The sequence below is a fragment of the Gobio gobio genome (genome assembly GCF_949357685.1).
Source record: "Gobio gobio genome assembly, chromosome: 3".
NCBI lineage: Eukaryota > Metazoa > Chordata > Actinopteri > Cypriniformes > Gobionidae > Gobio > Gobio gobio.
The window spans coordinates 69,673,622-69,687,882 of NC_137099.1; the positions used below are offsets into that span (position 1 = coordinate 69,673,622).

A 14,261-nucleotide genomic window follows, 5' to 3' on the forward strand; every position below is an offset into this window, starting at 1 on the left:
TGTCAGTCTCATTATGTTCTGCCTTACATCTCCTTTTGTGATGTGCTCCAATAATTTGGTACAAAACAACATGATCAGCTGTATTCGTGAGTAAGTATTGCTTTTAATTTTTTAACTTGAGACTGTTTATATTTGTCTGTAATTTACTTGAATACCTCTTTGTGTATTTGAATGTAAATGCCTTTTTCTGTTAGTCATATTGAAGATTGTATAGATGGTTTATGCTTTAAACATATATTCTATCTGTAACTGCTTTGTATATTAAAACAATGTTAACTGAATGTGATGTGTGATTATTACGTAAACAGGCTAATTTATCTTATTAGTATTAAGTATTTGAGATTTTTAAAACAGAAAATGTGTTAACTGTATACAACTTTAACCAAATCAACGCGTTTCAGCAGCATAAGGCAAGCAAAACATCTGCGTAGATTTACATTAGTTTTGAATGGCGTGTCTGACGTTGGTCTTGGATGCCGTGAGTAGCCTAACGTTGGTTCTATGCCAGTGCTATCTGGGTGTATCCAGAAAGGTTCAGCCTAAATGAATAAAGGTCCTAGAAAGCCCATGCAGAGCGGCCAGGATTTGCATCGTCCACACATCGGCCGGAGAGCACTCGCGATCAGATGCCGATGTCGCGGCGACATTTTCCCAATTAGCAAACGCTGTCTGAGCTACATCTTGCCGATGGAACTTTGTGCATCGGATCGACATCGACCCGACGTACATGTGCTATCTGGGGAGTAACGCGTTACTGGCATCACTGGATCTAAACTATGAACATTCATGTTTTCACCATGAAGTGCCTAAACTGAGAAATTTTGATATTTAATGTGAATTTTACAAAAAATGTGGCTATTTTAATTAAATCTGTATATAAATATCATTACTAATTTCGGCAAATACATTTTAAAAATGCCCTATATCCCCTTAAAACTGCACAATTGTAGAGTAAAAACATTAGGCTATTAAAAAAACAATATGTGTTTATAAAAAACTGACATGATTTTTTATAAAATCACACGGGTTACCCAGAACAGCTGCTTAAAGTAAAAATAAGCATTTGCCTATTCTGGGTGTAGATGCCAGGCCACTCATCCCTGATCGTCCATCCATTGAGTGAGCGTGTACGGGTCGGTCAATCTGGTTCCGTCCGTTAAGGTTAACTTTTTTTAAATAACAGTCACGGTCCCGGACAGAGAGTGACCTTACATATTCAGATACAATCACTCCAGTCATTGCTTATAAACAAGCTCACCTTAAAAAACTTACTGGCTAGTGTTAGTGAAGAGATCAGGGGAATCGTTCTGCCTCCAGCTAAGCTCGGCCCACAAAAAACTTCACAATGTTTACTAACTGAAAAAGGGTCTATAAAACAAACAAAAGACACAAGTCTTGTTTATTTTGGTGTCTAAGGCTAGTCCAGTGGTGTGTTATCTAGCTTTACATAACATGCGTTAGCCCGGAGGACACGGTGTCAGTGATTTCCTACAAGAATGTCAAATTTGGACTCGTCTGACCATAGAACACTTTTTTGCCGTCTGAGGGCCCGAAGACCACAGGCCGCCAATAAAGGTCTTCGGCCTTGACCCTTACACACAGAGATTTCACCAGTTTCTCTGAATCGTTTGATGATGTTATGCACTGTAGATGATGAGATTTGCAAAGCCTGTGCAGTTTGACGTTGAGGAACATTGTTTTTTAAAGTATTCCACAATCTTTTTACGCACTCTTTCACAGATTTCACAGCCTCTGGCCATCTTTACTTCTGAGAGACTCTGCCTCTCTAAGACATCCCTTTTATAGCTAATCATGTTACAGACCTTATATCAGTTAATTAGTTGCTAGATGTTCTCCCAGCTGAATCAAAGTTTGGCTTTTTCAGTCATTTGTTGCCCCCGTCCCAACTTTATGAGACCTGTAGCAGGCATCAAATTTGAAATGAGCTCAATTAGTGCTACATTTAAACATTTGATGTTATCTATGTTCTATTGTGAATAAAATATTGGCTCGTGTGATTTGAAAGTCTTTTGGTTTCCATTTTATTTACATTTAAAAAACGTCCCAACTTTTCTGGAATTCGGGTTGTAGGTTGCTTTCACTTTAAGACCTACAGTAATGCACGGATTATATCAGGCATATCATACTTTTTATTTGGTCATTCATCCATCTTGCGTAATCGCTTCGACAGTCCTTTATGCGAGACGACAGGTGAGAAAGATTCGCTTTCTCTTTCACACAGACCACATACTGTGCACGACATCTGCATCCTCGTGAACATAATGCCATAAATCAGGGATCATTCAATTACATCATATTATTTATTTGCGAGCCGTCAGCAGGTGCTTATGCTTACTCGCTCCATTTTGAGAAATCAGGCTCAATAGAAACAAACGTGACTCTCGTCTTTTCTATAAGGTATATCTGAGAAATAATACAATAATACTAATAATAAAACCTCCTAAAGTAAATGCTGTGTACAGGTTGTAGGGATGGGCATTTTTGTTTCTCAATTCGATCATCGATAGGTCTCAAAAAACGAGTACTCGGGGGGCGGGGCATGTGCAGGGGGCGGGGCATGTCCGTCATGGAGATAATGAAAATACTGTTAAGAAAATGATTTAATGACAAATACAAATGTGACATGAAAACAGGTTTATGAAAACATGAACATATTGACTTGAGCATGCTAGATTTTACAGGCTATGGTTTGAAAGGGAAACATCACATTTTCATTATTAATTACAGAAAAATTGTGTGATTTCAAAATTAGCCTGTTTAAAGCATATTGCACTCCTTTGTATACTGCTTCTTTATGGACTAAGTTTAAAAAGGCAAGTATGCAGAAGCTTAAGGTGGCTTATAATGACTGTATGAGGATACTGCTCAACAAACCCAGGTGCTCTAGTGCAAGTGATCTGTTTTGTAATGCAGGGGTCAAGACCTTTCAGGCGTTGTTGAGGAGACTCATTTACAGAATCATTTGTCGCCTGAATGACTGCCAGAACAGTATTGTTATGCTGCTAGTAAATCCTGGGTATAGTGCCATACGATGCCAATCATCACTATGGAATCACTGCTTTAAGTGTCTTTTATAGAAATGCTGTATTGTAGTTTCTTTTGTTTTTTTATTTATTTGTATATGTTTCTTTTTCTCTCTTTTAATGTTTATGTCTGTGTCTGAATGGACCATGAGTCTGGAATAAAAGTTGAGGATTTATTAGTTAATGATTTTATTCGATTGACCGCACTAGTTGAAAAATATAAATTTGTTGCTTTGCCTGTTTTTGATGCGCACGATGCCTCTCGCCATTTCTGATGCTTTTGATTTGCCAATTACATCAATTCACATTTGTGCTGAAAGCTTTAGGCTTCAACCTGTCTGAGAGTTGCCACCATGGCGAGTGATAAAAATCAGTTCCAGGGCTGGAAATTTAAAATTAAGTATTATAATCTTAATTCAGGTGGTGAAGGATTTTGAAAGACAGACAGCAATCAGCATTGAGAAGGCTACTACTGTAAGGTTTAAATGTCTGAAAATATTTAAAAATGATTTCCAAAGTAACCTTCCCAACACTGTGTGTGTGTATGATACGAAAGATGACGATAGTTTGATCAAATGAAATAATGAAATGCTGTGAAGTGACTCTCAGAGCTAGCCTGACGTCGTCATACTCAATTCTAGTCATGAGTCTGATTCTGCTCCGTTGGGCTGTGATTATAGGGCGTGTTTCAACCGAGCCAGGAAAGACCTCAATTGGATAGACCTACAACCAATCAGAGCAACGGAGCGACACATAACATTAGTTGTCAAATGTCAACAGAACTCAACTGCACTGTGTTGCCAAGTCCGCGGGTTGAAGCGACCCCAATTATGTGATATACAGACCCAGGAATGCGAATATTAGCAGGCATCCCTGCCAAAAATAACATATTTTACCCCCAAAATGCCATTTTTTTCCCCCGGAGAATCCCCCCGGAAAGCTATTGGGCTTGTTTTTGGCTAGTTTTGAGTAACGTTAGCCATTGGGCGGGTTTTGTTGTGAAAACTTGGCAACCCTGTGCACACACGCTGGAATAAGTTACGTTAGAAGAAAAAAGATGAGTGTAAACGATCTTTGCCAGTGTTGTAAAAATAGAATTTAAGGATACACAGAGTACTTACCAACACGATCATCATTTCTGAGAGAAATAGTAAAGGTGAATGCATATATGAACAAGTTCTCAGTTTAGGATTAGAACAAATTCAACCCAAGTGCCTTTGATGACGTGGATGATTACGTTACTGTTTATCATCTGTCCATCATCGTCTAAAACCCGCCCTGACAATTTCATTGGTCCGAACAGTTTCTGTTCGGGCTTAATTACTTCTCTATGGAGAAAGTCCAGACCGAACTGCCCGAGCACAATTGTTGTGGGCGGGGCTAAGTTCGGCTGGCATCCAGGCTATCTCAGAGCAGCTCTGCATATGAAGTTCATGTGTTCATGTCTTCATAGTGAGATGCAGATGCTGAAAACACCAAGAGTATCACGCATGCTTCAGTATGTGTTGTAAACCAAACTGCGGTGCTCATTCACACAGATTTCACAAACACTAGTCCATATCAAGATATGATTCATTGTACAGCCCTGCTTTTGATTTATTTATCCAAAATGGCAGTATATGAAAAATACAAACGGTTCATGAAATTGAAACCTGTATACCGGATGAACCAGTTTAACCCCCAGCACTAATTCAACGCAACGTCACCATCATTAAGCTTCAACAACTCTTTCAGTCTTTATTTATAAAACATTTTCCCTCTAAGTTTGAGTTAGAAGAGTTTGCCAGAATGCGATTATAAACACAACAAGGCTGTGTAAGCGACTAGTGAGTAGATGAGTTTACCTGTTCACTACAATGACGCTTAATGTCGTCCCGTTTAGACACTTGTTAGAAACCGACTTCTTCAAGACAAGTAACATTTTTGCTTACAAAATACATGATCCCTGCAGTGCTCTATTGTGCCATTGATAAAGTTCTTGTGTCACTGTATTTTACAACATCACACAACCCTAGTCTCCAGTGATCTGAATTATTCTTGGTTTTCTAGTGGAGGGTCACTGATTTGAACAAATCTCTAGTTTGTTCATCACTTCCACAAAAGATTTGAAACGTTGTGATTGGTTTTCTTACATATCTGGATAGACCCTGTTTTGACAGTACTGAAGTGAGTAGTCAGTCTTTCAATGTTGTTCAGGAAGCTTTAGTATTGACACTGGTTTCTCCCAAGGTTTTTTTCTCCATTCTGTCACCTGATGGAGTTTGGGTTCTTGCCACTTTCACCTCTGGCTTTCTTAGTTGGGGAAACCTAATATACAGCAATATTATTGACCTTTTATTGCCACTATTTTTATGTTATCACTATAAAGCTGCATTGAAACAGTCTGTGTTGTAAAAAACAATATATAAAAAGGTGACTTGACTTGACTCAACTATTACACCCAATAAATAAAATAATAAACTTCAAAATAAAATAGCATCATATGACCCCTTTAATAATAACTACATCCAAATGAGAGTAACCAACTTTTGATCAGATCACCTGATGTATATCTTAATGCCAAGTGTAAACCAGGCCGCTTACTGTCCCACATACTTGAGCATCTGCAGTGAGCAGTTTGGATCCTCCAGTCTGTCAGAGAGCAACTTGACTGCTAAATCTCCTGGGTGATTGTAGCTCAGATCCAGCTCTCTCAGGTGTGAGGGGTTTGAGCTCAGAGCTGAAGACACATAACCACAGCCTTCCTCTGTCACCATACAGCCAGACAACCTACAGACACACAGAAAGATCATCTACATACACACATCAACATTATGACCGTCAGACTGTAAATAATCTCCCATATGTTATTAGTACCTCAGTATCTGCAGTTGACAGTTTGGACTCTTCAGTCCTTCAGTAATAATCTTCACTCCTGAATCCTGCAGGTCATTGTTACTCAGATCCAGCTCTCTCAGGTGTGAGGGGTTTGAGCTCAGAGCTGAAGACACATAACCACAGCCTTCCTCTGTCACCATACAGCCTGACAACCTACATACACACAGAAAGATCATCTAAATACACACATCAACATTATGACCATCAGACTGTAAATAATTTCTCATATGTTCTTAATACCTCAGTATCTGCAGTTGACAGTTTGGGCTCTTCAGTCCTTCAGAAATAATCTTCACTCCTGAATCCTGCAGATTATTGTTACTCAGATCCAGCTCTCTCAGGACACCGTTTGAGGATTGAAGAGCTGATGACACAATTTCACAATGCTGACCAGCGAGATCACAGCCAGCAAGACTAGAAGAAAAATAAATACAGTAAAATAAGTTGGGGTGATGAGTTTCTTTAAAGACGCAGTGGTGGCTCTTTAAAAACTAGAAAAAATAGCTAAGTAAATCATTGGCAATACAAAAACAAAACAAAGTCAAATATCATGGAATATGTGGTAAACAGAGGTTGACATTAACTTTTTTGCTCACCAGCCACTGTGGCTAGTTGTTTTCCAAAGTTACTAGCCACTCAGCATTTTCACTGGCCACAATTGACCTATTGGTAAGCCCCCCCCTCGAACGCAGATGAGCCAATGGCAGTTGAGTATCAGTTGCGCTGGGACCGGAACTCGGACATCTTTAGGGTTTCAGCGCCATAGAGAAACATTGGAAAATCCGAAGCTCTCATCGGTTTGATGGTGTTTATGCTACAAAAATGCTATAATGCCGTGCCTGAGGTACTGTAATACTGATTCCAGGTGTCCTGAGAGGATTTTCTAGTTGTCAAACTCTCATTAAGTTATGATTAAAGTCCCTGCTAACATGCAAACCAAAATAACTAACTGTTCTCACGTCATGTAGCCTGTAACGGTGTAGGTCACGAAGAAAAACACGAAGGTCTAGTGTTGTTTTCGTCAACGAAAAGTATGACTAAATATCTTCGTCAACGAACCTTTATAACGTGACGAAAACGAGACGAGACGCAACATAAATGCTGGTCATGTGACGATGACGAATAAAAACGAGACTACATGTGGTTCACAAAATAAAAACTATGCTAAAATGTCTCTTCATTTTCGTTGACGAAAATGAGACGAGACGAAAAGTCGTGTTTTTATTTTGCAGTATTTCTGTGCGTCTCATTCAGGGGCTGCATCAGGGCGCACTGCGCAGACGCAGGTGACATCACTCTATCAAACCCCACTCGCGCTGCATTTTAGCAGATTTAGCTCCGGTGAGTGAATGAGATGGTCGGGCAGTCAGGGTTCGTCAGCACTATTCGGACGGTAATTGTTTGTCCAGCGGTCGTAAGGTGTCTTCATCATTTACAGGAGCTAGTCAGTGATTTTATTGTCGTCTTAATGCAGAATATCAGTGTTTTTCTCCCACCACCCGTGTAAAAATCTCCGGCCGAATTACCTAACTGAATTACTGTTTGACAAACACCAAGGTCGTGTGGTGCCGTCTGAATCCACATCTCTGAGTTTTCAATCACTTCAGAATTCACGGTTTATATCCTTTTTGGCCACTGCAGAGCACCGTGCGGTTGTGCTTCGCTGTTATTTGGAAGCATTTTAAAGATCTAGACTTGTATTACTGAAATATTGGCAAGTATTTACAAGAGCAAGATATTTCATCACCGCTCAAAAAAAGAAAGAAAAGCACGTAAACATTTGAAATGGGCCGTTATAACGGCAGCAATTATATATGTTAAAATAACCGCAGCATTATGATTGCCTCATAAGCGAATAAGAGGCTATATTCACTTATTTCCACTCATTTCCATGTGGAATAAAATTACATCCTTTATTTTGAGATACAAATAAACATGTTTAGTTGGTAAAATAAATATGTTGTAACTTCAAATCAGAGCGTCTTCCGTGTCTGGAATGGATGTATTCTTGAGTCTATAAGGTAACAATAATATAATAAGATAACATTGTTTGAAATGGGTTTGGCTAAAAGAAGATTTTGGTTTTCTCTATAATACGTACTTATACTATATTGACTGGGTTAAATAGAATTGCATTACTAAAAAGAGACTAAAATACAATTTTTCATTGACTAAAACTTGACTAAAACGTCATCAGTTCTCGTTGACTAAAACTAGACGAAAATAGTCATAGATAATTCTGACTAAAATGCTCAGACTTTTAGTCGACTAAAACTTGACTAGACTAAAAAGAGTATGACTATGACTAAAACTAATAAAAACTAAAATGACAGCTTGACACAAAGACTAGACTAAAACTAAAATTAAAACAGGCCGCCAAAAACAACACTACGAAGGTCTACATTTCAGTGCCTCTCCATATTAAACTGGTTAAATGTAAATTAATTTAATTTTAGATATGTTTAAAGTGTACATTATCTGTCTTACTAAGGATGACTCCTATTTTGATGGGTATTATATATTATAGAAAGGGAGAGCTCGTACGCAGTTTATCGGAGATGTTTTGCAGATACAAAGTTTACCACTTATTAACTGCACCCCCGAAAAGTCATACGCTCTGTGATTGTTTCTTTACTGTTAGTTGTATGAGTGTTTTTGTGTAATTTGCTGTGTATGTTAATGGTAATGCAACGGAGAGAGAGAGTTTGTGAATGAGACGTTAGTGCCCACTTCTTATGCTTTGTTTGTTCAGCTCTTGCAATGATTTTTTTGGAGTAAAAAATGACAAACTTGATAAACCATCAGTAAAATTTGGCCATCATTCGGATGGGGTATACGCTACATTCTGTGTCCAAAAACATCTTGGGATAAGGTTTTCACACGGACAGCTGTCATTGTAAGATATAGCAACTCCGTTTGTTTTTCAGAGTCAGCAATAGTAACTAAGGTGGGCGGGGCTTACCGATAGGTCAATTCTGACATTGATGTCATGGGGGAAACTGCCATATATATATTTTTTTAATATTATCTCATAATTTGGCACCAGGTACATTAGGCTGCTGTCACTAAGACCTGATGCACGGATCTATTACCACATTCAGTCATTCATTCATTCATTTAAAATACTTCATTTTGTAGTAGGCATCCAGCTATTAAGCCAACAGTTTTTGCTTATTTGTATTTTTTGCTTATAATTTTGAGTGACAGATGTCGTGTTTGATTTAGCCTATTTTAGTCTGAGCTATTTTTTACGGTGTTGACAGTATGATAAGACAAAATAAATAAAGACTATTGTATAGCCAACATTTTATATTTGTTATCCCCAGTCTAACTCTTTCTGTAGGGGAAATTTAAATGTGAGATTCTAGAAACGAAATCTAAATTTAGCAGGATCGGTCAGTCTGTGAAAGCCACTACTACAGAAGGTTTTGTTCACTTTAAGTTCAAGCGTGGTTGCGCTGTTGTGTCCCCACACACGCTTGAACTTTTCAGACTGCCCGCTCCTGAAGGGCGCATTTGAAGTCCCTTTCGAATTGACTGCTCTTATGAGAATACTCTACAATATGGGCACTTTGGCATAATTCTTATTGTTTGTTTAGGCGTGAAAGAGAACTCGATTCTGGTGCGCTGTGTGCGTCACAGACAGGACATTCACAGGCAATGCAACATTCACAGACAGCACGTATGAGCGCGCTCATAAGATGAGCTCATAAGTGAGTAAAATTTTACCCGCATTTGTTCAAAGCAATATGAAAACTGTCACAATTACCATGACAACAACTACAGTTCAAAGCAATATGAAAACTGCCACAATTACCATGACAACAAATGTAGTCTAGTTAATTTTGCTGTGAATTTTTTCATTCGACTGAACTGCAGTGAATCTACTATAGACTACAGATATGTTTCTTTTAGATTCAAGTTTATTTTACTGCAGTGTTTTTAAGAGGTAGTTGTTTATTATCTAGTTCATAGTTGATGAGTAAATCTTTTCTCTTACATAGGAATAATTTTAAGCTTTTCTAAATCTTTTGACATATAAGAGGTCTCTGTACCATTGAAACATCCTGCAAGAAAATACATTTGCAAATGACTGCCTCTAGAGCAAGACATCAACCAATAGTTTTACATCATTGCACCATAGGCCCCGCCCACTGGCGATCAGTCACTTTGACACGTCCTGTTTAAACAGCTCGTTTGTGTCTCTGTAGTGGATGGATTATTTTTAAAGGCGTTCTGGATCACCTCAGAGGATTATGTGTTTGTCTGGAGCATTTGACTGCAGATTGTTTTGTAAATGAGACACAGTGTGAGGGAGAGTTTGCAGAGAAACTTGTGCAACAATAAAGCAAAGCCAACAGTATTGGATCTGACAGCAGCTAGATCTTAAAGCTAAAGTATGATCATAAAGGCGTGAAAAGTTTAATAATACTTTGTCTTAGGGCTGTAACGATTTGACCAAAAATAAAAACCTTGATTAATTTAACATTTTATCTCGATTAAGATTAATGAACGATTATTTTGCTCTTTTTTTTTTTTTGCTTTCCATTTTTTGCCCTCATAAGGTTTTTGAGTAAGTTCCTGATAAGGTTTTTACTGTAAATATTTTCTACTATAAAAGGATTTTTTTTTCTAATGAAAGTGCATTTCTTCTTTCATTCTTTCATTTTAAAATACTTGAAGGAAACGGTTCACTTTCAGCAGTTATTGTCTATGGGGCAGATTTCTGCTTGTTGTACATCAGATACAGATTAGCACAGTACGCCTACATTACATTTATTTGAATGCATTAATGAGAGAGTGATTGTGTGTGTGAATTACTCATACCGTCTCTATTCATTATGAAGCTGTGGTTTGTACTTCAAAGGTATTAAAATATATGCCTATAACGGTTGAGTTTCTAAGCTACATTACTGACTTTACTTTAGTCACAGGACAGCGTTGACAATGAGTTTCTGCGCTGCTCTCTGCGCGCGATCTTCACGTGATGTGCGAGCTTCTGTCTGAGTGTTCGTTTGTCACAATATATCAGGCATCAGTTCAACATAATACGCATCTGATGGTCTAAAATCGCTCCAATGTTCAAACTGGCAGGCCTTAAAACACATACAAATGACAAGCTTTGTGAGGACGCAGGTGAAAGAGGTCTGCCTTCAGGGTCAGAGACGCGACACGGCTCGGCTCTCTGTGTCACAGAAAAAAGCTGAGCACTGAACGGATAAGTTTTCCTTATTGTTGTTTTTGAATAGTGCACAATCGCTTTAAATGTACAAGCCTTTAAACGCATTTACTTGACAAACATTATGAGGACGAAAGTGAAAGCGATCTGGCTTCGGGGCTTGCGCTGCCGTCTGTGTGTGTGTGTGTGTCGCAGCGCGTAGGCTATAAGAAGAACGGCAATTAACTTACCCGTATTACCCATATATTTTGATTAATCGTACAGCCCTACTTTGTCTGTAAATGTTTTATATGAGTGTTGGAGGCATTGATATTTTGTCTTATGCCGTGACATTAGCCAATTATAATGCTGGCATTTACTGACAAGAGCCTTGAAAACTGATCATTTCAGAAAGAGGGTCAGAATGAGGTTGGAAAATCATTCATGTGTATTTTGGGGATTATTAACAGCACAAGTCAGTGGTGCCAAACTCAGCTCCTGATTAGCTGCATCAGGTTTGTTTAATTAGGGTTGAAGCTAAACTCTGCAGGGGCCTCATTTATAAACGTTGCGTACGCACAAAAGAAGGCGTACGCCACTCTCTACGCAATAATTGGTATTTATAAAAAGCAAACTTGAAGGGAAAATGTGCGGTCCTTCACGCAAGCTCTGACCCAGGCGTACGCACAAAAACGGGTGAAATGAGAAATGGCGACACGTGAAAGTGTGTGAAACTTTAGACCGTTGTGTAAAAGAAATGGCAATACTGCCTCTCATTAATAACTTGAAGACTTCACAAAGCAAGTATTACAATTAACAGCCTACACGAACACCCGTTTGATCGATCTGCAGTGTAAAACAAACAAAATCAAACGAAAATTACAACAGAAATGCAAAAAAAAAAAGTTAAATATGTTCTGCAACAATATTGGCATTTTATGCAATTCATCCTCATAAATAATATGGTAAACAGAACGAAATAATGTACAAAACTGATATTCTCGTCAATGTGTCCGTCTGGCGGAGCAGATATAGATGCAATTAGATAGACAGATAGATAGATAATTGGGGAGATATATAGATAAATAGATAGATAGATGTATTAATTGTCCACTGGGGAAAGTTGTTTTCATAGTAAAAATTTCTTCATCAGCTACGGAATCATGGTATTCATGCAAATGCCTTTAGTTTGTTTTATTTTCGATAAAATAACATATGACGTATGTCTCAACCATTCAGAAAGCTGCAAGAAATTACATTTGCACTGAACTATTTCCCATTTCCACGTAGATAATAGAGATAGGGATTAATAGGGATTCCCCAATAATTGCCGCCAGTCTCTCATCAAGAGGGGTCCGCTCCGGTGTCCCCTTTCCCCACCCGTGGCAGACACACTCTGGTGATGGAGCGCTAGACGCTTATTGCCTCGACTTTGATGTCCGACCATTTCTTTTTTTTTTTCGGCCACGGTCCGAGGTTGTGAGGCTTCAGCATTTACGGCGTCTGCAACCTTTTGCACCTCAAGTGCCTTTTTGGCATCAGTAATGCCCACACTGTGCCCTCCAAAAAATATTTTTCTCCTCTTTTCCACCTCGACAACGATAATTTCTACTTCACATTGAGTGAAGTTACGTTTTTTTTATTTCCTCTCTGTATTTGCCATGATTTCGCAATCAATGAATATTAACTTGTGGGCGTTTCACGGACTATTTATGGGCAACTATGGGCGTGACATGAAGCCGCAAAAGCTGCGCTACATTTAGAATTGATCGTGATTTATTAAGGGAAAACTGCGTAGGATGTGCGTGCGCACGGTTTTATAAATCCGAATATTTCTGTGCGTACGCACGTCCTATGTTTCATCCTTACGCCACTTCTGACGCAAATCCTACGCAAAGTTTTATAAATGAGGCCCCAGGACTGTGGCCCTCCAGGGAACTGAGTTTGGCACCCCTAGTATAAGTGAACATTGAGGAACATTAAAATAAAATCCATGTCATGACCCCTTTAAAGATGTTAGATTCATTATTAATCATGACTCTTCATTAGTGAATAATTAACACTCACAGAGCTTTTCTGCAGTTGATCACAGCTGGTATCAGTCTTCTTCTGCCCTCAGCTGATGTGTTGTATTTCATGGGGTTCAGCTCATCCAGCGGCTCCTCTGAGATCTGAAGCATGTAGGCGATTGTTGAGCAGTGACCAGGAGAGAGTTCCTTCTCTGAGTGTTTGTCTGATTTCACAAACTCCTGAATCTCTCTGGACAGAGTCTGATCTTTCACTTCCAGCAGACAGAGGAACAGATTGATGGATTGATCAGATGAGAGATGATACTCATCTTTGATCTTCTCTTTAATGTACTGTGTGGTTTCTCTGATGTCCTCTGAGCTGTTCTCTGTGTGTGTCAGTAGATACTGTAAGAGTCTCTGATTGGACTCCAGAGAGACGCCCAGCAGGAACCGCAGGAACAGATCCAGCCGTCCATTCTCACTCCAGAGGGCTTTATCTACTGCTGATGTTAGTAGATCATACAGAGAGTCAGAGTCATGTTCAGAGTCAGAGTCATGTTCATATTCTGCATCCAGAAGCTGCAGTGGTTCCTTGTTCTTTGTTAAATAGCAGTAAAACACATGGAAAGCAGCGAGAAACTCCTGAATGCTCAGATGAATGAAGCTGTAGACTTTCCTCTGATGAATCACAGATTCCTCCTTAAAGATCTCAGTGCAGATCCCAGAATGCACTGCGGCGTCAGTGACGTCTATGCCGCTCTCTCTCAGGTCCTCCTCGTAGAACATCACATTGCCCTTCATCAGCTGTTTGAAAGCCACTTCAGCAAGTTTCACAATCACTTCTCTGTTGGACGGCAGGAGTTTCTCTGGATCTCTCTCTTCATACTTCTGATTCCTCATGTTGATCTGAATCAGCAGGAAGTGGATGTACATTTCAGTCAGAGTTTGAGGGATTTCTGCACTCAGATCTTCTTCCAGGAGCTTCTGAAGCACAGTGGATGAGATCCAGCAGAAGACGGGTATGTGGCACATGATGTGGAGGCTTCTTGCTCTTCTGATGTGTGAGATGATTCTGCTGGCTTGATGCTCGTCACTGATTCTCTTCCTGAAATATTCCTCTTTCTGAGGCTCATTGAATCCCTGAATCTCTGTCAGACGGTTGATGTATTTGGA

General features: G+C 39.1%; 1 protein-coding gene across 4 annotated transcripts in view; it reads right to left on the bottom strand.

Moving 5' to 3' along the window:
* Positions 1–14,261, bottom strand: part of LOC307123851 (NLR family CARD domain-containing protein 3-like) — a gene marked incomplete at its 3' end in the record, with an annotated part of 200,352 nt that overhangs the window by 172,269 nt on the left and 13,822 nt on the right. The window contains exons 3-7 of one of the 4 annotated variants that reach the window (XM_079812598.1): positions 13,147–14,261; positions 6,162–6,335; positions 5,901–6,074; positions 5,640–5,813; positions 3,164–5,351 (exon numbers count right to left, since the gene is read on the bottom strand). The exon at positions 13,147–14,261 is cut by the window's right edge and continues 733 nt beyond it. The exons of 1 other annotated variant lie outside the window; for it this stretch is intronic. In XM_079812598.1, coding sequence (XP_079668724.1) covers positions 5,237–5,351; positions 5,640–5,813; positions 5,901–6,074; positions 6,162–6,335; positions 13,147–14,261 — 1,752 coding nt within the window. Of the gene's footprint in view, positions 1–3,163; positions 5,352–5,487; positions 5,814–5,900; positions 6,075–6,161; positions 6,336–13,142 lie in introns of those variants that run through there. 2 more of the 4 variants (XM_079812599.1, XM_079812601.1) reach the window with 2 other exon arrangements.